Source organism: Pimephales promelas, chromosome 21 (assembly GCF_988280905.1).
Source record: "Pimephales promelas chromosome 21, fPimPro1.hap1.1, whole genome shotgun sequence".
NCBI classification, from domain to species: domain Eukaryota; kingdom Metazoa; phylum Chordata; class Actinopteri; order Cypriniformes; family Leuciscidae; genus Pimephales; species Pimephales promelas.
Window position 1 is genome coordinate 6,153,775 of NC_142789.1, and position 24,772 is coordinate 6,178,546.

The 24,772-nt window shown below is 36.9% G+C and overlaps 1 protein-coding gene across 1 annotated transcript; it reads right to left on the minus strand.

Annotated features, from left to right (window-relative positions):
* Positions 1–1,366: 1,366 nt before the first annotated feature.
* Positions 1,367–21,820, minus strand: isy1 (ISY1 spliceosome associated protein). The gene is made up of 11 exons (XM_039648521.2): positions 21,689–21,820; positions 21,112–21,134; positions 20,078–20,129; positions 19,914–19,979; positions 19,758–19,800; positions 19,497–19,609; positions 15,240–15,357; positions 14,376–14,498; positions 5,997–6,115; positions 5,839–5,925; positions 1,367–2,299 (listed from the first exon to the last, which is right to left on the minus strand). The coding sequence occupies exons 1-11, from the start codon at positions 21,689–21,691 to the stop codon at positions 2,192–2,194; spliced, it is 855 nt and encodes a 284-aa protein (XP_039504455.2). The 5' UTR covers positions 21,692–21,820; the 3' UTR covers positions 1,367–2,191.
* Positions 21,821–24,772: the final 2,952 nt, after the last annotated feature.

The window sequence follows — 24,772 nt, forward strand, 5'->3', positions numbered from 1 at the left end:
GCGCAATCGGGGAAACGTGGAGGCAAAATGTCAAAATAATTTATCAGAATACCTAGCAAAAGCTCACGGACAGCTCCTACTCACACTCTCCGCCTCTGCATGTTTCGGAAGGGAATGATTCAGATTTCTCATGACACAGCCACTAGAAGACAGACAGGTTGCTCACGTCACATCTATGTAGTCAAGCTCTGTTTGAGTCTGCACGTCAGGGACGGAAGTGATGAAAAAAATCGGCAAAAACGGACTTCAATCGTCTCAATGGAGTTCCAATGAGATCGCTCTGTCCATTTCTTTTACCGTCTATGGTTATATAGCACAAACGTGAATGGACCCAAGAAGACGCCTTTTAACGGTCATCAACATCGTAAATCCTGCAAAGCTTTCTGTATATTCATAAAAAAGTATACATTCATAACACTACACTTGTGTTATATTACTTTTGCGTCAAATTACGATAAACTAGTTAGCGCTGCTGTGAGGATGTTTGTAATGCAGCGACTGCTGTTATCAATCTCTCTGTTTTACCTTTTATGAAAGCACTATTGTGAAGTTTTTCTTTTGCTATTAGAGCAAATTGGAACACAAAAAATATATATTTCGTGGCATGCATTGTCTCTTTCATGCTATGAATAAAAGTTTGCCCAACTGTGACGACTTCCAATTCTGAGAAACACAGAAATGTGAAAATGGATGGTTTAGGGGCGGGGCCATCAAGATGGGGCGTGGTCTTTTGGGTAAAGGGCGTGTTTGGGTGATATTAAATGTCAACCTCAATTCTCAGAAATAGCTTACTGCACCTTTAATGTTCTCCTGAAGCATAATTATCGTACATCATAATTCCAGTTTAATTAATAAAAACAACATATATTTCAGATAAATTAAGATTCCAAGTTACTTTAAATGTGCCCTCAGTATTTAACCAGTCGTTTTACACAGAAGTGATCAGGGAATTCTTGTTAAAATGTGGTAGTCTTCCGGAAAAAGCCGCTCTTAACGAACATCACATGACCGACCGACCGTGTCACGCAGTCGAGTTAGTGAGCTAATACTACCATTACTAATGTGTTGTTTATTTCATATAGCTTAAAGATGTGCAAACCACAACCCTGGTCATAACAGCCAGTTTAACATACATCTTTAAAAATCTCTAGATAAGATAACAAAAGAGACACAAGACCTGCATTAGGTCCACTGCAGAAGCAGGGCATCGTGGGTGACGAGGATATTAGATGAGTCCTGACCATGTGATCGCTTTATCTCTGGCTGGTCACATGAGCCGAACCGTTTCTCATCACACACTCTTAATGGAACGCATGAATGTTTTCATTGAGTTACTACTACTCCACAAATTTACACACAAAGCATATTCATAGTAAAAAAAAAAAAGTTTACTTCTCCAAGTAGGCAAAGTGAACAGTATACAAAATATTTACAGAGATCTTTTTACTTTTGTTCTTTAACATGTTGAACAGATGAAGGATGAATGAAGAAGTTGGAAGAAAAGCCCTGGAGTAAAACACCCTTTGACATGATTACTGTGTAACGACGACAGTGTCTAAAGTATGGTCCAGATGAAACTAACAGGTTAATAATTAAATTCCTAAATGATTTAATGTTAACTGTACAGATCATAAGCATCATACTGACCATGTCAAGTCAAGCACATTTCACATTGATAAGGTTCTTCGAACACATCGGTTTAATGTGAAGCAGGTGTGATTAAACAATTCCTGATAATGTGCTCTCTCCACGTCATCCGAGATGTTCATGTCTTTCTTTCTTCAGTGGAAAAGAAATGAAGGTTTTTGAGGAAAATGCTCCAGGATGTTTCTCCATTTAGTGACTTCAACGCGGTCCAACGGGTTGAAGATCCAGATGCGAGCTTCAGTGCAGCTTCAAAGTCTCGACACGATCCCAGCCGAGGAATAAGAGTCTTATTTAGATCGTCTTGCACTAGCTGTGATGCGACACACATTACGGTATGCACTGAAACTCACATCTGGACTTTCGACCGGTTGGACCCCATTGAAGTCACTATACATAGAAAAATCCTGGAGTGTTTTCCTCAAAAACCTTCATTTCTTTTCCACTGAAGAAAGAAAGACATGATCATCTTGGATGACGTGGAGAGAGCACATTATCCGGAGATGTTAGTTCTGAAGTGAATTCATCATCATCATCATCAGGTCCACTATAACCCCAGCAGGGTCTTGGCTTCTTCACTCTGGGCCATCAGACTCTCGCTGGCGTATTTCTGCAGAAGCTCCATCTTCTTCCGCCTCACCAGGGCTTCCTCGATCTGACATAGACAACAACAGCTTCATCAGGATCTTTACACGCTATTAAATGTTCGCACAAAAAATTCACAAATTTTCACAGAACAAGATCAGTGTTATTTGTGCAACATTAGTAGGGCTCAAGGTTATTATAGTTTTGCATTTTTCATTAGTTTTTATTTTTATTTCGTTTTGAATTTTTGTTTTCAAATTCAGTTTAGTTTTAATTAGTTTTAAAAGTGGGTTTACTAGTTTAGTTTAGTTTCTATTTTTTTTGAAAATGCTTAGTTTTAGTTTAGATATTAGTTTTAGGTTTTAGTTTTAGTCTTTTTTTTTTGTAGTTTGCTGTGATTATCAGACAGATAATCACGACACGGAGGCGCCGGCGAGTGAACTGGAGCTCGTCTCATATGAATCGAAACCCAGTGTATAAGCCTATAGACCTAAGAAATGTATCTATATTGAAATGTCTACTTTTCAACAGAACAATTCAAAACAAAAGAAAACAGACTCTCTGCTTATGTAATCCGTATGAAAAGTGCATTTTTCTCTGGCGCGTTCACTACTGTGAAGATCAGCATCGCAACTTTATCTTTTCAGATGAAACTGACAGAAAACACGTTATTAATAAACAATTCAAATGTCTCCGAAAACATGAAGATTTTTTTTCTTTTGAAAAAAAATCTCTATTTGATATTCTACAATTAAATACTCCGTGACTCATCCCAACCAACTATTTAAAAAAAAAAAACAACAACTTGTAAGCGTCTTTTACATGTTGAGCTCAAGGGGCAACCTCCCCGTCTCTCTCTTGAAGCCAACACGGAAGTGAATTAAACTGCAATTTATCGAGTGGCCGCTTGAGGCAGGCTGCAGAAGCGAGTCAAATCTGTATCTCCCCCATGTTAAAATGCCCAACTTTACAGCAGAAAAAAACATGTTTACAGCCTGGAGCAAAAAGTGGCTTTGGTCTATAGACCTCATTTTTCCCTTCATGACAACTGTGAGGGGGGTGAATTTTTTTACAACTCATCTGTTTAAATTATATTTAAGCCTTAAAGTTCTGCATAATTAAGGGCGTGGCCACTTGAGTGACAGGTGGATTCTTGGTGCCGCGTTCACTCACTGTCGTTTGTCTGCTGTCTGTTAGCGTCACCCTCAGCTGTGTTTGTGCTTTACCGGGATTATTTCATACAGTTTAATACATGTATTATACCTTCATCCGTCGTTGTCAAGTATGGAGAGAACGACCAGCGCCGTGTTTCCAGCTGTTTCCCTCGCATGCACTAATGGATGTCTGATGATTTCAGCGCGTTCTCTCCGTCCATGCAATAGATGCGCACCCTTGAATGAGCGCGGATTTCTAGTTCATTTACTTGAACTTCTGAGGTAATATTTGGTTTGACCCATCTGAGAAACTGAGAGGCGGCCAAAATCAGATTGTAAAATGGACTGAATTAAAGCTCTTTACGAACTTGACGTGAGATGCCGACTGACATGTGTGCTTGCCTTGAATCACTGTCGCATGCACAAGCTTAGAGCAATATTGTAAGTAACTTATACATTTTAACTAGCAGAATAATAATGCATCACAATGCACATAGTTGACTGCTTGTATGTTGTGAGAAATGTGTGTGATACTGTTGTATACATGCTCTTAACTAATTGCCCCTTGTGAGATTAATAAAGTTGATAAAAAAAAGTTAAGTAGTCTCACTTTTAGTTACGTCTTAACTATTATAATATTTCGAAGGGCAAAACATGAACTTTAACCATTGGCTTTACTTTTTCAATCAGCTGTCAATTCAGCGGCAGTAGCATAGCATTAGCACCTCAGCTCCACCCGCGTCCCGCCTCTTTGCCCATTTTAATTTATCCGGTAGTGACGAGAGGTGACGCACTGCCAAGATGGCGACGGTCGGCCCCGCCCACTTTAGGCCTCAAAATCGCTCTTCAGAAACCTATGGGTGACGTCACGGACACTACGTCCATATTTTTTTACAGTCTATGGTTGAGCTGGTTGAAGAACGTGAAGAAGTCAGGGCCACCCCTATGTTAAATTCCCATAGAGTCAGGCAGATTTTGATTTTTAAAAGCCAGTTATTTCATGGATCCAGGATAATATGCATCCTGATAAAGTTCCCTTGGCCTTTGGAATTAAAACAGACCCACATCATCACACACCTTCCACCACACCTAGAGATTGGCATGGGGTACTTTCCATAAGATCATCTTTCAATGCAAATCAAACCAGCTATTAGGCTAACTGAAGTAAAACCATGCCATATGATGTGGGGATGTTTTAATTCCAAAGGCCAAGGGAACTTTATCAGGATGCATATTATCCTGGATCCATGAAATAACTGGCTTTTAAAAATCAAAATCTGCCTGACTCTATGGGAATTTAACATAGGGGTGTCCTGACTTATGCACCCTGTATTTTAAGGAAAAACATTTATTTATTTATGATACATTATTCATTCACAAAGAAAATTGGTGTCATTAAAGGTTGGAGTTTTCCTCATTTTTCTAATTAAGGCATTAAGATCAATATCCAAAAGATGATTTTTTTATTCCTCTTTTTAGGCAACTTTAGCATGGGTGTCCAAACTTATTCACACCACTGTAAGTGGTCTAAATGTATTTATATGTAGCCTATATATCGTCTGTGGAAGGCATAGGACCATAAAATGCTCATCCAATCATCACATTCGGTCCTAATGTATTTTCATATGCATTTTCATTTCTTTGTGCACCCTGCTTATGCAGACATAATGTAAAGTTATGTGCTTTGAGACATGAGGTAACGTCTCGTGACGCTTTTCAAACTCTGCCGTGTGCATTCATGTGTTTTGAAGAAGCCCCTCCGAAAAATTGCCTACCCTACCTTTAAAAATGTATATTTAAGGAAGCAGTAATGGTAAAATATTGTGTAAAAAAATTAGTGTTATGCACTATTGCAGTATGTACATATGGACATAATCAAACAAATGTTCTCCTCCATCATAAACGAGTGTGTCTCGGGCGTGTGACAAAACACAGTAAATGCTGTCGTGTTCTCTGGCTTTCGGATCACACTCGTGTGTGTGTGTGTGTGTGTGTGTGACGCTTCTGGAGGGAATTAAACCCAATCAATCTGATCACAAACTTTTGACTCCGCCGTTTCAGAAACACCAAACCAACATTAGAGACGCTGCGATGCCATTGGTCCATTACTCCAGTTATCCAATCACAGCTGACCCTGAGCCAAAGTAAGGGTACCTGAGGGTTTCGTTTGATAAATATGTTTCCATTATGCCCAATATCCCAAAAATCAGTTGAAAGCTACAGTGAAAAGTTAAATGATCAGAATGAAGGATTTATAAATGAATGATTTGGAGTACAGCGCATGAATCATATGGGCTACTTGTACACGCTCTTTCCCCTTTTCGAAGCTTTACAGAAGTGTGGACTATAAACTGCCGTTGTGTTGAAAACATCGGTGTAAAGATTCTCCGCTGGCGTGTCATGTGACGAGAGGGAGTGAGTGATGAACTGAATCAATCAACAAAGTGAAACAAACCTCCTTCTGCGAGGGAACCGGGACATGAGCGAAGAACGACTGCGCATCCTCTCCCTCCATCGGCTCTCCCGCCTCGTCGTCGGATTGCTGTAAAACACAGGAGCGTTACGGGTCTGCACTGACGGGTCTGCACTGAAGTGGAGAGAGATGAGGGTCACCTCTTCATCTCTGACGGCGTAGATGTGTTCCTCCTCCTCCTCCTCTGCGTCCTTCACTCCTCCTGCTGACAGTCGAGACTCTCTCTCTGCCTTCCACTTCTCCACCGCCTCGGCGATCACTGCGACACACACACCGGTTACACTCAAACATCATGTCTAAGTGAACTCTGCTTGCAGCATTAATGTCCTGTGAAGCTTAGGGTTGGGGATTGAAAAATTAAATGCTTGATTTCAGGAATCTTGCACACGTGTGTGTGTGTGCTATATTGGGCAGATCTTAAAGTGAAAGCACTAATATTCCTGCCATCTCGATTATAACACTAATCAAACTACAGAAGAGAGAGAAAATGCACTCGTTCTTCACTGAATAACTTTTGTTACTATATTTCTAAAGTGCGTTATTGTACATTTGACTGCGATTTCTGTACCTGGACACCTGATAATCTTAAAACACTGTTTATTTCAGTCACATCTTTGTTCAGTTGTTTCTAGTCTTCGCGGTTGCTATTTAATTAGTTGTGTTTACTTGTCTTTAATAATGCTGGAAGAGTATATTAGATCGCTCATCGTTCTTCTATGGTGTGGTAGATTTAGTATTTTCAGTCATCAGATTCATTTACATTGTGACTGTCTTAGATTTAATCAAATATGCTTTAGATGTCATCAACTCTATCTCTGTCTGTAAAGGTATATGGCCCACAGAAACTGATTGATGTGAATGACAAAGAATCAGCGTTGCTCAAAACAAGTTTCTATTGTTTGTAGCCCATCATGTATAAAATCTTTGGGCTAATGCTGCGTTCAAGTCCTCCTGGGAAGTTCGTACGTACGAGGTGGGAAGTCGTGTTTACGACGTGAGGTGCGTTCAAGTCCGTTTCGTCGGAGCGAAGTGGCGGTGTACCTTCTTTTAATGAATTACACGAAAATACAGCAAGGTTTGTTAACTCTGCTAATAAAAAAAAAATGAAGAACAAAGAATGTGCATCATACGGAGGCGTATTGCATTCACTTGAAGAAAAACTCTGTTTTTCTGAATTAACGAGTTAATTTTTCATGAGAAAAAAAGTTTTTGCTCTGTTTTTCTGAATTAATGAGTTCATGAGAAAAAAGTTTTTGCTCTGTTTTTCTGAATTAACGAGTTAATTTTTCATGGATTAATTCAGAAAAACAGAGCAAAAACTTTTTTCTCACAAAAAAATTAACTTATTAATTCAGAAAAACAGCAAAAAAAAAAAAAACTCATGAAAAATGAACTCATTAATTCAGAAAAACAGAGCAAAATCTTTTTTCTCATGAAAAATTAACTCATTAATTCAGAAAAAAAGAGCAAAAAAAATTTCTCATGAAAAATTAACTCATTAATTCAGAAAAACAGAGCAAAAAGTTTTTTTTCTCATGAAAAATTAACTCATTAATTCAGAAAAACAAAGCAAAAAAAAATTTCTCATGAAAAATTAACTCGTTAATTCAGAAAAACAGAGCAAAATGTTTTTTTCTCATGAAAAATTAACTCATTAATTCAGAAAAAGAGCAAAAAAAAATCTCATGAAAAATAAACTCGTTAATTCAGAAAAACAGAGCAAAAACTTTTTTTCTCATGAAAAATTAACTCATTAATTCAGTAAAACAGAGCAAAAACTTTTTTTCTCATGAAAAATTAACTCATTAATTCAGAAAAACAGAGCAAAAAAAATTTCTCATGAAAACTTAACTCGTTAATTCAGAAAAACAGCACAAAAAAAATTCTCATGAAAAATTAACTCATTAATTCAGAAAAACAGAGAATTTTTTTTCTCATGAAAAATTAACTCATTAATTCAGAAAAACAAAGCAAAAAAAAATTTCTCATGAAAAATTAACTCGTTAATTCTGAAAAACAGCAAAACGTTTTTTTCTCATGAAAAATTAACTCATTAATTCAGAAAAAGAGCAAAAAAAATTCTCATGAAAAAAAACTCGTTAATTCAGAAAAACAGAGCAAAAACTTTTTTTCTCATGAAAAATTAACTCATTAATTCAGAAAAACAGAGCAAAAACTTTTTTTCTCATGAAAAATTAACTCAATTTTTCATGAGAAATTTTTTTTGCTCTGTTTTTCTGAATTAATGAGTTAATTTTTCATGAGAAAAAAAGTTTTTGCTCTGTTTTTCTGAATTAATGAGTTAATTTTTCATGAGAAAAAAAGTTTTTGCTCTGTTTTTCTGAATTAACGAGTTTTTTTTTCATGAGAATTTTTTTTTGCTCTTTTTCTGAATTAATGAGTTAATTTTTCATGAGAAAAAAACGTTTTGCTGTTTTTCAGAATTAACGAGTTAATTTTTCATGAGAAATTTTTTTTGCTCTGTTTTTCTGAATTAATAACTCGTTAATTCAGAAAAACAGCACAAAAAAAATTCTCATGAAAAATTAACTCATTAATTCAGAAAAACAGAGAATTTTTTTGCTCATGAAAAATTAACTCATTAATTCAGAAAAACAGAGAATTTTTTTGCTCATGAAAAATTAACTCATTAATTCAGAAAAACAAAGCAAAAAAAAATTTCTCATGAAAAATTAACTCGTTAATTCTGAAAAACAGAGCAAAACGTTTTTTTCTCATGAAAAATTAACTCATTAATTCAGAAAAAGAGCAAAAAAAAATTCTCATGAAAAAAAAATCGTTAATTCAGAAAAACAGAGCAAAAACTTTTTTTCTCATGAAAAATTAACTCATTAATTCAGAAAAACAGAGCAAAAACTTTTTTTCTCATGAAAAATTAACTCATTAATTCAGAAAAAGAGCAAAAAAAAATTCTCATGAAAAAAAAACTCGTTAATTCAGAAAAACAGAGCAAAAACTTTTTTTCTCATGAAAAATTAACTCATTAATTCAGAAAAACAGAGCAAAAACTTTTTTTCTCATGAAAAATTAACTCATTAATTCAGAAAAACAGAGCAAAAAAAATTTCTCATGAAAAATTAACTCGTTAATTCAGAAAAACAGCACAAAAAAAATTCTCATGAAAAATTAACTCATTAATTCAGAAAAACAGAGAATTTTTTTGCTCATGAAAAATTAACTCATTAATTCAGAAAAACAGAGAATTTTTTTGCTCATGAAAAATTAACTCATTAATTCAGAAAAACAAAGCAAAAAAAAATTTCTCATGAAAAATTAACTCGTTAATTCTGAAAAACAGAGCAAAACGTTTTTTTCTCATGAAAAATTAACTCATTAATTCAGAAAAAGAGCAAAAAAAAATTCTCATGAAAAAAAAAATCGTTAATTCAGAAAAACAGAGCAAAAACTTTTTTTCTCATGAAAAATTAACTCATTAATTCAGAAAAACAGAGCAAAAACTTTTTTTCTCATGAAAAATTAACTCATTAATTCAGAAAAACAGAGCAAAAAAAATTTCTCATGAAAAATTAACTCGTTAATTCAGAAAAACAGCACAAAAAAAATTCTCATGAAAAATTAACTCATTAATTCAGAAAAACAGAGAATTTTTTTGCTCATGAAAAATTAACTCATTAATTCAGAAAAACAGAGTACATTATTTTTCTTCAAGTGAATGCAATACGCCTCCGTAGCATCAGGTGTGTTTTTCTTTTTATGTTTTTAAGAACACAATATCAATACAAAAAAAAAACAATATCTCCCGTTTAGCTCTCCTTCTCTTAACACTACAAAGACAGTTCACCTATCAAAATAAACCACATAACAGAATAAAGTCCAGTGCTGGGTGAACTACAACAGCCCGCATGTTTTTATTTATTTATTTGTATCCAGTGTTATCGTGTGGTGTGATGCGGAGCACAAGTGAACAACAGAGTCTGAAGCTGCTCGTTTAAAAGACCTTGCTCGCCTCTCAATCATACAATTTCAAAACGGTTTTCAAGTTGAATTTTGAGTTCATAAGCTTTCGAATCATACCTAATCTATGATGATTACTAAAATATGTGATATGAAAAAAAGGAGCGCCAGTCGTCCCGATAACAGGACGTGACAGTTAATTAAACCGTTTTTTCTCAATTCCGTTTCTGAAAATCTTCAGATAACCACAACTTTTGTTACAGACAAACAATAAAAGAAATAAAACAGATTTGGAAAGGGTTTGACTTTGAACCCAGCTTTAATATGGTCTCAAACCCTGTAATATGTCAAATTTCACCATGTGGTGGGTTAGTGACATCACAAACCATAAAACTTACATAAACCCTGCCTCCGGAACACGATTTACAGATGATCATGACAGAATATGCTAATCAATGACTAGAAGATCGTTAACTCCACATCAGCTGCATTCACTTATCAACTTATGCCGAGTTCAGCCTGCAAGATTTTAGCCACGATTTCGGCTCGCCGACAGGTTGAGAAATCGCAGATAAATGCCCAAAATCACAGGCAAATCGATGCTCGTTTACGAAAGTGACAATCCCGCAGTGTGAATCTGAGAGAATAGCCTAAATAGCTAAATATCTGGACCTGTCGACGATTCACAATCCTGCTGTGTGAAAAGCGTTCTGACTGAAAACTATCGGCGATTATTACCGACAGCCAATGAGAGAGCAAGACACAGAGCAGCGGGGAGGAGTTCTAGATCACATATCAACATATGGTATTGTTTTAAAAAAAGGCTAAAAAAAATAAAGGTTTGACATTTCATCTGAGCTGTACCACAGAAAAAGTCTCATGTGAGAACTCCGGTTTTGCACGTGTGGTGTCGCTTTGTTTCCTTGACACATCTCGCGTGTGTTTGTTGTGAAAAACTTTGCGCACAGCGTGCTAGACAGAGTTGTCAGCGATTCTTCCTATTGTAAAGTCACGCAGCGTGAAACCTTCTGTCGCCGATCCATCGTGCGGTGTGAACACGGCAGCGACTAAATGCTGACCAAGATAGTCATGCAGTGTGAAAAGAACAGCGACCCGACTACTTTGAAACTACTCTGCATAACACTCAGAAATGTCCTGTAGCTTCTACATCTCTGTCTGACTCCGGTTTGAACATAAAAGGCAAAACGTTTTTGAAATGTTCAGTAAATGTGTGTGTGTGAGTGAGGTAAAAGAACACAAGCGGTTGAAGCTCCGCCCACTGTGCCGGGAGCAGCAGCTCACAGACGAAGCGTTTTTGCTCATCCTCAAAAAGTGACAATTTGAACATTCTATAAAAATATCTGAGGGGTATTTTGAGCTAAACTTCACACACACACACACACACACACACACACTCAGGGGACATCAGAGACTTATTTTACATTGTGTGAAAAGGGCATTCTACCACCCCTTTACACATCGTGCTTAACTGAATACTGTTTGCATTATTGATGTCCTGTGAAGCTGCTTCGAACGCATCAGAAACAACGCTGATGTGAACAATGCATTAATCTTAATCAGCCTCGAGGTCGAGCTGGAATGCGGTGGTCATGTGACTTCAGGTCACTGGACGGTCCGATGCGCGTTACGCTTCTCATGAGTCGCATCAAACCTGCAGCTGCACGTCAGGCATTCAGTTAAACACACAAACGAGAAACACATGTCAGAAAATGATATCAGCACACAATGCCACGACTGTCGTAGAGCACGCACGCACGCACACACGTGCTCGGCTCATCTACAACACAATCTGAAGCGCTGACGCTAATAAATAATACTAATTCAATACTAAAAAAGCTGTTCTCACAATCTGTGTATAAAGATGCAGTAATTCACTGCAGATCATTAATTATGAATCGACTTTCATTACATGCATCATCATTAAGCTTTGCTTTGCAAAAAAGCAACTCATAAAGAGGCCTTTTCTGTCATATACTGATGTCAGGGTTATTATCGTTAACTACAACTGTTAATATTTTACAGATATTTCAATATTTGCTGAAAAGCTTTAAATGAGTAGCCTACTATAAATGTTGCCTTGACCGAAATAAGTTAAGTTGTACAAACTAAAAATTATTAACTGGAAATAAATAAAACTCGAGTAGCAATATTAAATAGCAGTATTTTAAGAGAAAAAAGTAATATAATGACAACAGCATATTATAAAATGACTAAAAATTAAACTAAAATGAACATGAAATCTAGAAATATAAAAATTAAAAACTTATTTGAAATAATAAAACTACAAGAAAAATCCAAGTTACACCGTTGCATTTGAGAGACACATGAGCTTGTTAAAATCAACATCACACAAAACAGAACAAGTGGGTTATGATGATTAAAACTATTAGTTCCATGATTTTAGACTGTTAAATCAGATAAACACATAATGAATCTCAGATTTACATGTTGACTTTCACACTAACGCTGAAGTCGGGGAACTTGGACTCGGACTTCACATGAACACAACAAGTAACAACTTAAAATAGGATGACAAGACATAAATAAACGTCGTTGTCTGCTAAACTGCTTCTTTAAAAGACGACCGGTTCTGCTTTTCTTCATCTGTGTTTAGAGTGTAATGTTGCTGTTTGATCATGAACAAGCTCCAGTTCTTCTCTATATCAGTGTCAGTGTTCCTGAAACGCCTCCATCGAGTTTCTTCCGGGAACAAACACGTCACAATATTCCTCATTATAATAATCCATATGCATAATAAAGGGGCGTGGACTGGTTGAGTTAGTTAGTAGTAGGGGTGGGCGATATGGAAAAAATATCATATCACGATTTTTTTAGGAAAATCACGATCACGATTTTTTATCACGATTCTTTTTCAAGTTGGTTTTAATATTTTGCAAGTGGCTGTTCATTACAGCCAAACTAATTTCCTTATGTTAAAAACAAAGCCTTAGGTAACAAAATAAAAAAGAAAGGCATACATTTAGGCCAGTGGCGAAGATACAAATCTTTGTCATTATTTTCTTTGTTATTAAAAAAATAAGACAAGATAAACATTACACAAATTAATATTCAAATTAAATAAATAGTGCTTTATTTTTCAGATGCAGTAGGTGTATTTAGCAGTAGCATTAAAGAAAGTCATTAAATTAAACAAATATGAAATGAAAACACTACAGAGACTTCACTGAATAAATTGATTCTTATTAAAGCTACTATTAAAGTTCTCAGTCAGTGAGTGATTTTCTCCTTGTGTTTTTTTTTCTCCTTTTACTAAAGAGATTCCCTCAAAAATGAAAATGGTCTTAATTTACTCTCTCAAGATGTTTTAAACCCGAATAAGTTTCTTTCTTCTGTTGAAAATAAAAGTTATTTCGAATAATGTGGGTAACCGAACAGTTGCTGGTCCCCCTATAGTTTTTTATTGGTTCTCTCCTGGAAGTTAATGGGGACCAGCAACTGTTTGGTTACCCACATAAAAAAAATCGTTCTTTTGTGTTCAGCACAAGAAAGAAATTAATACAGGTTTGTAACAACATTAGAGTGAGTAAATAATGACAGATTATTATTTATTATTTTTTTTTGGTGAACTATCCCTTTAAGGACAAGCGGCAGTACTATTTATTCCTGTCGCTTTTAGACCAGCACGCGACGCGTTTAACATAGACGCATATTACACCAGATATTCTCTCAAATGTTTGCTTTCACTTTAGACATAGCCTGTTTATGTAAACATTGTGTGTATTTAACAGTATTAGAGAGATAACTAACTAACGCTGTTTGACAGGCTTCTAGTGCCTGTGATTGTCGTGGGTAATTTATGCGGTCAGGAAAGCGCACGTTAGAACAGCGCATTAGCGCGTGAATTAAATGTTTAACCGGCAAGGCTTATGCAAATAATGAACTTTTGTGAATTGCAGTGTTCCGTACCTGTTCATTAACGTGTGATCATGTATAGGCTGCGTCGCGTTGTACAGTTGAGACGGGGCGCCAGAACTGAACTGATAGAATGCACTGTAACACGATACTACGATATTTCTTCAAAAGCAGATCGTGGAGACATTTTAATCGTCCACGATTAAAAATCGTCATATGGCACACCCCTAGTTAGTAGTGTGTTAAACTGGCGGTTATGGAAAGGGACGGGACATTTCCCGCTCGACCAATCACAACACACTGCTCCAGCCGACCAATCAGAGCACAGTGTGCTTTTCAGAAGGAGGGACAGGAAGTAAACAGAGCGTTACTGACAGACTGGGAAGAGAGGAACTACAACAATGTAGAATATGAGGAAAATAATCAACATTCAAGCAGGAAAACCTGTTCTAGTAAAGCCGGATACTACATCAAGACTTTGAGGAAGAGCAGAAGTCCTCGAAGTAACTTTTTGATAAAATGGTCTGCTAAATGCATATGAGTTTATCTTTTTTGACTGAAGGATTTCTTTAAATGAGAAAATATTATCAGCTTCTAATCAGATTCCCATAATTCAACGCAAACATGAAGTGTAGAAACAGTGACGGATAATCTGTGTCTCTGGAGTGTTCAGAGGGACTTCGCCTCACCTTGCTTCTCATACTCCTGTTCCAGCGGGACTAACACACCATCGTCTTCATCTCTATACCCATAATACTCGGCGTCGATGTCCTTCATCAGCTCCGCACGGGTTTTCCTGGGCGGCGGAACGGCTGGAACAGACCAAAGATATTCATATTCACAGAACACATGCTGACGTCATCAGACACATCAGTCATCTCTCCGCCACAACACACTCCATCTGAACCACACACACTCGGGTCTCATATCCTCATCTATATATCATCTGCATATCCATATGTATATTGTATTCGAATAAATCAAATAGTATAAAATATATTTATATTTATTTTCCATTGGCCTAATAGTATTTTTAATTGCTTTATATTTTTAATGGAAATAGAAAAGACCTTATTGATTATTATTTGTGTGTAAATATTTCCTCCGATTAGTTCTGCCGTTATCATGCGCTAAGCAATCATTAAAACGCAGCATGCCTCGGGAAAAGTGTTTAAACGCAGCGCATACACTACTAATATTTCTATTTATTAGAATATAAAAAATGCTGGAACTTCTCTGTAGAGATTTGATGTAATAGAAACTCCATTAATGAGAATGGCATATTTAATCTAAATGTGTGTATCAGCAGTTAAACAGAGTTTAAATCATTCTGTTATTTATGTAAATAGTTATTACGAACATGCACTGTATTTCGGATGATGACTCATAATGAATATTAAAGTGGTTTTCCTTCATCGTCATCGGTGTCGTTAGACGTCTCTGATGTTCGAACGCAGGATCAGAGTTACTCACACACTCCAGACAGGTGAGTGTTTATGCTTACAGCTTGTGTGTGTGTGCAGTGTGTAGATCTGCATCAGTACTGAACTTACGCTCGCTCTCGAACAGCTCTCGGACTCCAGGCAAGTCTTTAGCGGCGCCGAAATACTTGTACCCTCTGTTTCCCGGAACCTCTTTACCCTCGTGATCCAGCATCCTCGGCCCCACTCTCTGTTACACGCACACACACACACGTCAACACCATATCAGTGATAACACTGCAATCGGGCTCTTTTTCCTTTTGGAAATTGGCTCAAAATATTAGTAATAAACTAAGTTTCTGCAATTGGCTGTTCTCCTCCATCATCAACAAGTGTGTATATAAGTGTATATATACTGTATATATATATTAGGGCTGTCAAACGGTTAATTGCATCCAAAATAAAAGTTTGTGCTCACATAATGTATATGGGTGCACTGTGTATAATTATTTTGTATATATATAAATACAGAACATGCATGTATATTTAAGAAAAAATTTTTATATTATACAATACATAAATCTATATACAGTGTATACATGAAAATATTTCTTAAATATGTATAAGCATGTGTGTGTATTTATATATATATATATATATATATATAATAATTATACACAGTGCACCCACATATATTATGTAAACACAAACTTTTATTTTGGATGCGATTAATCATGATGAATCATTTGACAGGCCTAATATATATATATAGATATACACATTAACTAAAATATTGTCTTTTCTCACAGCACTTGATAAAATTGAACTTATGAATTTGATGGCGAATCCAGAAAGGTTTAAACGACAGATTCACCCGCTGTAAAATGCAAAAGACTTCGTTCGGACTTCGGAGTGGATAAAGAAAAAAAAGAGACTGCAACCGGACCCATGCGAAAACAAGGATACATATCGGAAGGGCATTACATGTAGTCACGCAATGCTGACGTTGGTAACATTAACAATTTGAGAACAAAGTATAATTTCTACGATTTTGCTTGATGATAACTTATAAGTGATTGTTAGATTTAATCAGCGCGATTTACTGCAATGTCAGAACCAGAACAAAAGTGGATGTTTATTACTTGTTCAGATGACATTTTCCGGTGAAAATTCTTATGTTGGTTACACTTCCAAAACGAATAATCCGTGATTCTGAATGACAGTGTCCACATCGGCTCGGTGATTGACAGCTGCACACTCTCCTCAAACATTGTGTTCATCCACGCTGTGCCGTGTCGAGGGTGTAGAACTACTCACGTAAAGTTGATATTCCGCGAATGACTGCAATTGCAGATTTCGAACAGAGATGGCGACAAAGAGGAAAAAATGCGGACTACTGTAACAGCTTTAAAAATAATAAACAGCTTGTCTCATTACATCTCTTTAAATGAATCAGCATTTTTGAACACATTTGTTGAATGACCTTTTAATGACTCATAGGCCGTGTGTCCACCAAAGCGTTTTTAGCCAGCTGAAAACGCTAGCCGCTCTGCTGAAGACGCCGTGCTTTGGGGGCTTGAGAGCGTTTTGGCAGCGCAGCGTTTTTTCCGTTGAGACATTTCGTTGCTATGATACAGAATATCCGCAGCAGTTGAATGTTGTGACAGTTGGTCGGTGTGGTATTAGTCCCGCCCATCCTCCACTGTGATTGGACGGCTGGGTAAAAAGTGACAGTGATGAGCGCTGCGTTTTATCATTTTAATATTTTTCAACTCCCAGTAAAAAACGCTGGGCGCTTCAGTGTGAAAAAAAACGCTCAGCGCCTCGGTACGCTCATGGCGTTTAAAAAAACGCAACGCTCCCATTGAAAACAATTGAAAACATACGCCAGGCGCATGGAAAAACGCTTTGGTGGACACACAGCCATAGACAGGCCGTTGCCGACCCTAGTGGCGTGACAGTAGCTACGTTTACATGGACACAATCGGAATGAAATCAACACGATTGATGAATCCGATCAAGCTTTTTACATGAATGATAAAGTGAGCGGGTGCGCGTTGAAGTGTGCGTTTAAATGTCACAAGATTCAAATCGGAATTGATTTTTTGACATGCGCACGCACACTGCACGAATATGCCACTGGTCGCGCATTACCATTCTCCTCTTTTGGTTCTGTATTTGTTTTAAACAACAGACTTAACATTTAATCCGTCTCTGGTCATGATTTGGAGACGATGAGCATGAACCATTTTGCCGTGCTGATTGTATTTATCATGCAGTAAAACCCCGCGCCCAAAAGTCGTGTGGATGAGAATCTAAAAAAAAGCACTGGTGGGACGTTGTCCTGCTCCACTTCACAGACACTGAGTGAAATGAGAATTTTTTAATAACGGAACAGTCATTTATATGAAACTTTATTCAACAGGAAGAACAGGTTGTTCCGTGCGTCATATGTCATCACGCTATTGCAACATCATTGCACATGCGCAGTCCTTTTAGTTTCGGTTTTCAATCCGATGGAAGCGTTTCCATGTTCTCTCGGTCGGACTACAAAAGGAGTAAACCACCCCTTTCAATCCGATCGAAATTCAAGTCGGATCGAGCTCAATCGGATCGATTAAAGGGTTAGTTCACCCAAAAATGAAAATTAAGTCATTAATTACTCACCCCCATGCTGTACCAACCCCGTAAGACCTTCGTTCGTCTTGGGAACACAAATGAAGATATTTTTGATTAAATTTGAGAGCTGTATAACTACCACATTGGCTCCTAAGGGACTGCCTCTTGACGGCCCAAAAAGTCAATGAAGAAAATGTTTAAATATCCCAAGTGACTACCGTGGCTCAACTATATGTTTATCAAGCGACGCGAATACTTGCGATCTTGCGATCGAGAATTGCGATCTGAAGTAGCAGATCGCAATTCTTGCGCATGCGTCGTGGAAATCTATAAGGAAGTCTCGTTCTGGCCTACAAGGAAGAAAAGAAATAGTCGAATAAACTCGTTATTTTTGTTTGTTTTTTCGCACAAAAAGTATTCGCGTCGCTTGATAAACATATAGTTGAGCCACGGTAGTCACTTGGGATATTTAAACATTTTCTTCATTGACTTTTTGGGCCGTCAAGAGGCAGTCCCTTAGGAGCCAATGTGGTAGTTATACAGCTCTCAAATTTAATCAAAAATATCTTCATTTGTGTTCCCAAGACGAACGAAGGTCTTACGGGGTTGGTACAGCATGGGGGTGAGTAATTAATGACTTAATTTTCATTTTTGGGTGAACTAACCCTTTAAGGTGTTTACAAGGTTTTTTAGTCCGATTGAGCCATCAATCCGATTATGGGGGTCCATGTAAACGCAGCTAGTGTAACTGCGCTGAATGACCTCGGTCTCGTTTCACACACCTTGCTCTCGTCTTTAATGACTCACTCATAGACAGGCCGTTGCCGCCCCTAGTGTCGTGACAGTGTAACTGCGCTGAGTGACAGCGGTCTCTGTGCAGATGACGATGACGACACTGGGGATATATCAGCAGAAAGCCTCTCGTCCAATCAGATTCGAGGATCGGAAATTACTGTTCTACATATAAAAATATCCCAACGAACTATTCGGTTTATGCTCTGTTACATGGACACTTATATCGACATTCTCTTGTGTTTACTTTACGTCCTGTTTAGTTTCGCCGTTTAGTTTCGGTTGTATCGGTTACTGAACATGTCCTTGTTTTTGTGCATGCTGACCACATCGTCACACTTATTTATATAGAAACAAATAATATAATATTTTAAAAAATAAATAAATAAATAAAATAAATTCCTTCACTGCGACAGCCTATGTGACCATGTGGCATGTGGTCTCGATGCGGTTGCTGAGGCCACGTCCACACTACTGCGTTTTCATTTAAAAACGGAGACCTTTTGCTACGTTTGCACCTCCTGTCCACACTAAAACGGGAAAAACGAAGACCTAAAACGGAGAAGTTTAGAAACGCTGCATGTGCGTTTTGCGTTTTGAATATCCGGAGGGCGTTTTAGTGTGGACGAGACAAAAACGGAGAACTTCAGAAACGCTGACGCAGAGGCTGACGCTCGGCTCTATGATTGGGTGTTATCAGTCATGACGTATCCTTCCCTGATTCGTCATTCACTGTTTACACCGGCGCGCGCATGCCCAGTGTTGGTGAATGGTCACGTGATCTGCGTTTTCAGTCGTTTTAATGTGGACGGAGATCGTTTCTAATACGCAGATAAAACGCTTGTGTGGCCGGAGATCGTATTCGTTTTAATTCTCCGTTTTTAAACGAAAACGCAGTAGTGTGGGCGGGGCCTGAGACTCAAGCGCATCTTCGCATTTGTCTCCATCAGCAGGAAACACATCATCACTGACTCTCACCCTGTAGTCCGGTCCGCCGAGCTCCTTGATCCGCACTTCCCAGTGGCCTTTCTCTCGCAGCAGTTTGTTGATCTCATCGTTGAGGTCGCGGATCTTAAACTCGCCCAGACCGGCTGAGGAAGACCATCTCAGTTAGTAGAACCAAGGAGAACCTGGCTCTCGACTAACACACACACACCGACCTCGCTCTCATCTCTCACACACACCTCGCTCGCTCTTGTCTCACACATACACACACATCTCACTTGCTCTCGCTCTCACCGTTCTGAATCTGTGCAACCTTCTTGGAAATCTCACTGATGATCTGCAATGGATGAGAACACACACATTTAGCTCAGCTGTTACAGGGAGAGTTTGGGTGAACGCTCTCTCTGTAGGCACAGCACACGTGTCTGAGACGGATGTGTGGCTCCTGACCTGTCTCCTCCACTTCTCGGCTTTGGGCAACTCATTACACTCTGACGCCAGGAAAGGTCTTCTCTCCTGTGAACACGTCACATGACCAGGAGAACACGTCACATGATCAGGAGAACACAATCAAGCATTAACGTTTGTCACATCAGGATTGAGATTGAACCCACCTTCACTTTTCCCTCTTCCAGCTGCGCCTGACGAAACCTGGCCAGAGCCGTCCTGCACAACACACACACGCATTTATATTTATGTATGTGTAAGTCTCTTCTGCTCACCAAAGCTGAATTGTTTTGATCAAAAATACAGTAAAACTGTGAATATTATTCCAGTGTAAATCATCTGTTTTCTATGTTAATACATATTAAAGGCTAAAGAAACATTTATGATTATTATCAGTGTTAAAAAAAACAGTTTGTATTTTAGTGGAAATTGATACACTTTATTTTCTAGAATTATTTGATGAATATAAAGTTCAAAAGAACAGCATTTAATTGAAATAGAATCTTTAATCACATTATAAATGTCTTTACAGTCACTTTTGATCTATTTAATGCGTCATTTATTAATGAAAGTATTAATTTATTTATGTTTAATTCTTACTGACCCCAAACTTTTGAATACAGTATATATGCTTCTTTAAATATTAAAAAGTATGTTGCCCCTCTTACCGAGTTTTATATTAAGTTTTAGAGTAGTGCAACTTAATTTATAATATGAACATTGATTTTTGTGAAAACATTCAGCTTTCTTCTATTCATTTTTCTTCTGTTTATACAGTTATTTCACTAAATAATAAAAAGAAATGTTATATTTCTCATGAAAAATTAAGCTATGAGGGTGTGAGGGGTTACATATATATATATATCTTAATGCGCCAAAAACAATTTACACGAAATTGTATCAACAAGTATAAAACAATACAAAGAACAAAGAAATAACATAAGAATTATAATCTACAACAAAAAAAGACAGTAACTTAGATGACTAAGAATTTGCACTTATACATTTCTTTCCAAAAATAATTCTCACTGAATATGAGAGTTAGTGTTGTGAAAGAGGAATAATATTAGCCTAAAAGTATTTCTACACATTAGGTAAATATAATAACATATAGATGAGTATTCAGTTGGTGAACTATGTTTCTCTGTGTTTCTATGTTACTATGTTCATCAGTGATGAAGAAAAAAAGACACACACTCACATGGCCTTTTCTGCGTTTCGAGCCTGGAAATAAAAAACAGCAATCTTAATTTCTCACAAGTTCATTATATAACATATAATATAACCATACACAAATGCAATTCTTTGTCAGATATAATAAGTTGAAGATTTATTTGAAAAACTAGCTGCAATATATAACAACATGTGTGTGTATATGTGTGAATTATATATATATATAAATAATTCACACACATATATATATATATATATATATATATATATATATATATATATATTATTAATATATATAATTAATTAATAAGCCTAAAATAATCCGATGAATGTGTTTTTAAGTCTTTGGTTAGCTGCAATATATCACAACATGTGTGTGTAACGTTATATGTATGAAGTATGAATTAATTATATATACTTTTATATATAAGCCTAAAATAATCCAATGAATGTGTTTTTAAGTCTTTGGTCAGCGGTGAAGGATAAAGTCCCGCTACTTTAACACAGATGTCTTCGTGTTCATGTTGATAAAGAAAGCTACTTTCTGTTCTAATACGCGAGTGATCATGAGAAAGACTTTAGCTGAAGAGAGATATTTATTTTACCATGTTTGTGGTTCAGATGTTCAATCCTCCGTGAACTCAACGGTGAGCGCGCTCGTCGCACGGATATGACTTATGGCTACACTGGACAACTTCCGGCGCGCCAGCGATGACAGATCATACCATGTGGGTTTATTTTTCTGATTATACCAGAGTGCTAAAGTTACTAGTCTATTACTATTAGAGATAATCGTTAAATCACTCATAAGTAAAGGTGAAACATGTTTCGACAGAAGTGTTTTTTGCGATCTTGTGGTAAGAGATAAAACTGCACTCGTTTCAAGAGATTTAACTTTTGACAGTTTTCCTTCAGATCAGGACTTATGTGGAAGAAGCCCGTAATGTAATGATTAAAAAAGTTGCAATCACAACATTAAGTATATTATTATGACAGTCATTTATGAGCTGAAAAGTCAACAAGTAATAGTTAACATATTGAAATTTAAGTAGAAATTGACTTTCTTTGTCATAATTATGACTTTTTCCTCATAATTTCGACTTTTCATCTCATAAATAAGACTTCATTTTATCTTTTCTGCTTGTTTCCGGCTTATTTTTCCCATGTGCGAGAGTTAAAACGAGAATAACAACAAAAATTTATATTTGGATCCGTATTATAAAGTGAAGATCATTGGAACTAACTAGTAATTACTCAAGTGTTACTACATGATCTAGTCATGATTTGTGCAAACGTTTGAGATTTTTGGTAAACTTTAGTATACTTTTAGAAAATGTCTTTAGTAATAAATGAGTAATTACTAGTTAGTTCCAATTAGTTCCAATGATCTTCACTTTATAATACGAATCCAAATAATTAGTAATTCCCACTGAAGTATCTAGTGAAATCGTTTAAAGCCCTTTGAACAGTTTGCAGTTTGCACTGAAACGGTCTTTTGGACCTTGAACCGTTTGGTTCCCACTGAAGTCCATGGAGAAAAATGCTGGAATGTTTTCATCAAAAACCTTAATTTCTTTTCGACAAATTAAGAAAGTCTTCCTTTGTTTTGACAAACAAAGAAAGACATGGACTGTGATGCTCTATTCTTCACCCACTCTATTATTAAAAAACTCTTGTCTGATCTATAAGATGACTTCACTTGGAAGGGGTGTGGTCTTGAACACGCCCCCATCTATTGACTCCACCCCCACACCAAAAGAGTGCCGTAAAGAGAAGCGCACAGGGAAACGGCATCACGATCGCACTCGACGAAACGCAGAAAAAAGGAGCCTTGCAAATTAAACCACTTTTGCGATTCTTTATTTTGCGACACTTTTTTAATTACACATAATTATTATTACTTGTTTGTATTACTTTTATTAGTATTATACTTTATTATTTTGCAAACAAACACGTCATAATTTTGACTCCATAAAAAAAAAGAATTGTCCCTTTTGATTTGATGGTGTCTTTAAGTTCTGGCTCTCCTGATGTGTTTCTGGTGAAGAAGTCTGACATTCCTTCATCATTTGTAAGAGGTTCGATACACAGCTGATGAACGCCTGTGCGGACTTCAGTGTGTGTTCAGCTCTCCCGATCTCCAGTTACACACACTCCATGTTTAGCTCTGGTCTTGTTGATCTTGGTAACTCACACCTCACATTACTCAGAGGCTCGTTCGGCTTCAGGAGACCTAAGAATAAACCTTCTATATACAGCGTTAATCACTTCACGTGACATCAGAAGCGAAGTTTTTATCAAGCGCCGACTTGTGTTTCAATGCTGCCTGCTGTATGATCTGATAGCGTTTGTGTTTACAAGGAAATATGCTTTAGTATAAATATGCTGTTTGGTGTCTTGAATTACTGAACGTGTCAATATGTAGTTGCATTTGCACCAATGTCACTACAACCATCCATGAAGTGTTATTATAGTCTTATACACACCAATACAACTATCCATGAAGTGTTTGTATAGTCTTCTTTATACACACCAATACAACTATCCATGAAGTGTTATTATAGTCTTATACACCAATACATGTAGATTAATGAAAAAGATGCATTGGGATTGGCATTTAAAGACATTAAAAACTCAATTGGAGTTAGACAACACATGTTAGGACCCACTCATTGCCGTAAGCATACTCTAGATCTAATATTATCACATGGAATAGATGTTGATGCCGTTGAAATTCTGCAGCAGAGCGATGACATCTCAGATCACTATCTAGTCTCATGTAAACTTCACTTAGCCAAAGCAGCAAAGCCGACTCCGTGTTATAAATGTGTTAGACCTATAACCTCTGCCACTAAAGATTGCTTTATCAATAATCTTCCTAATCAGTTTCAGCATCCCGGATAGCTTAGAAGAACTCGATATCGTGACAGAAACTTTTAACTCTCTCTTTTCGAGCACTTTAGACGCAGTTGCTCAAGTTCAGTATGGCGTACCACAAGGCTCAGTACTAGGACTGTTGCTATTCACTCTGCTACCATTAGGAGATATCATTAGGAAACATGGAATTAGCTTTCACTGTTATGCTGATGATACTCAGCTGTATGTTTTTTCAAAACCCAACGAAACTTACCAATTCACAAAATTAATGGAATGCATAGCTGATATAAAAAAATGTATGACTAGTAATTTCCTACTACTAAATTCTGAGAAAAAAAAAAACAAAAAAACAGAGATTCTAATTATTGGACAACAAACGTCCACACGTAACAGCCTAGAATACTGTCTAACACTTGATGGCTGCTCTGTTATGTCTTCATCGTCGGTTAGGAACCTGGGTGTGCTCTTTGATACCAAGCTCTCATTTGAAAGTCACGTGAATTGTATCTGTAGAACCGCATTTTTCCATCTTAAAAATATATCTAAATTACGCCATATGCGTTCATGACATCAAAGCTAGATTATTGTAATGCTCTACTGGGTGGTTGTCCTGCACGCTTAATAAACAAACTTCAGCTAGTACAAAACGCAGCAGCTCGAGTTCTTACCAGAACCAGGAAGAATGACCATATTAGCCCGGTTCTGTCAACACTGCATTGGCTGCCTATTAAACATTGTATACATTTTAAAATATTGCTTTTGTACACACATATGAACCAAGGAACAGATTTGCTGATTTTCAACATAAAAAG

What these genes read in the sequence shown, in the direction of transcription:
- isy1 (XM_039648521.2), bottom strand. An exon ending in CCGAGAAGTGGAGGAGACAG is followed by an intron (nt 19,801 to 19,913) that starts GTCAGGAGCCAC and finishes CATCCATTGCAG; the next exon opens with ATCATCAGTGAGATTTCCAA. An exon ending in ACGCCGTCAGAGATGAAGAG is followed by an intron (nt 5,926 to 5,996) that starts GTGACCCTCATC and finishes TGTGTTTTACAG; the next exon opens with CAATCCGACGACGAGGCGGG.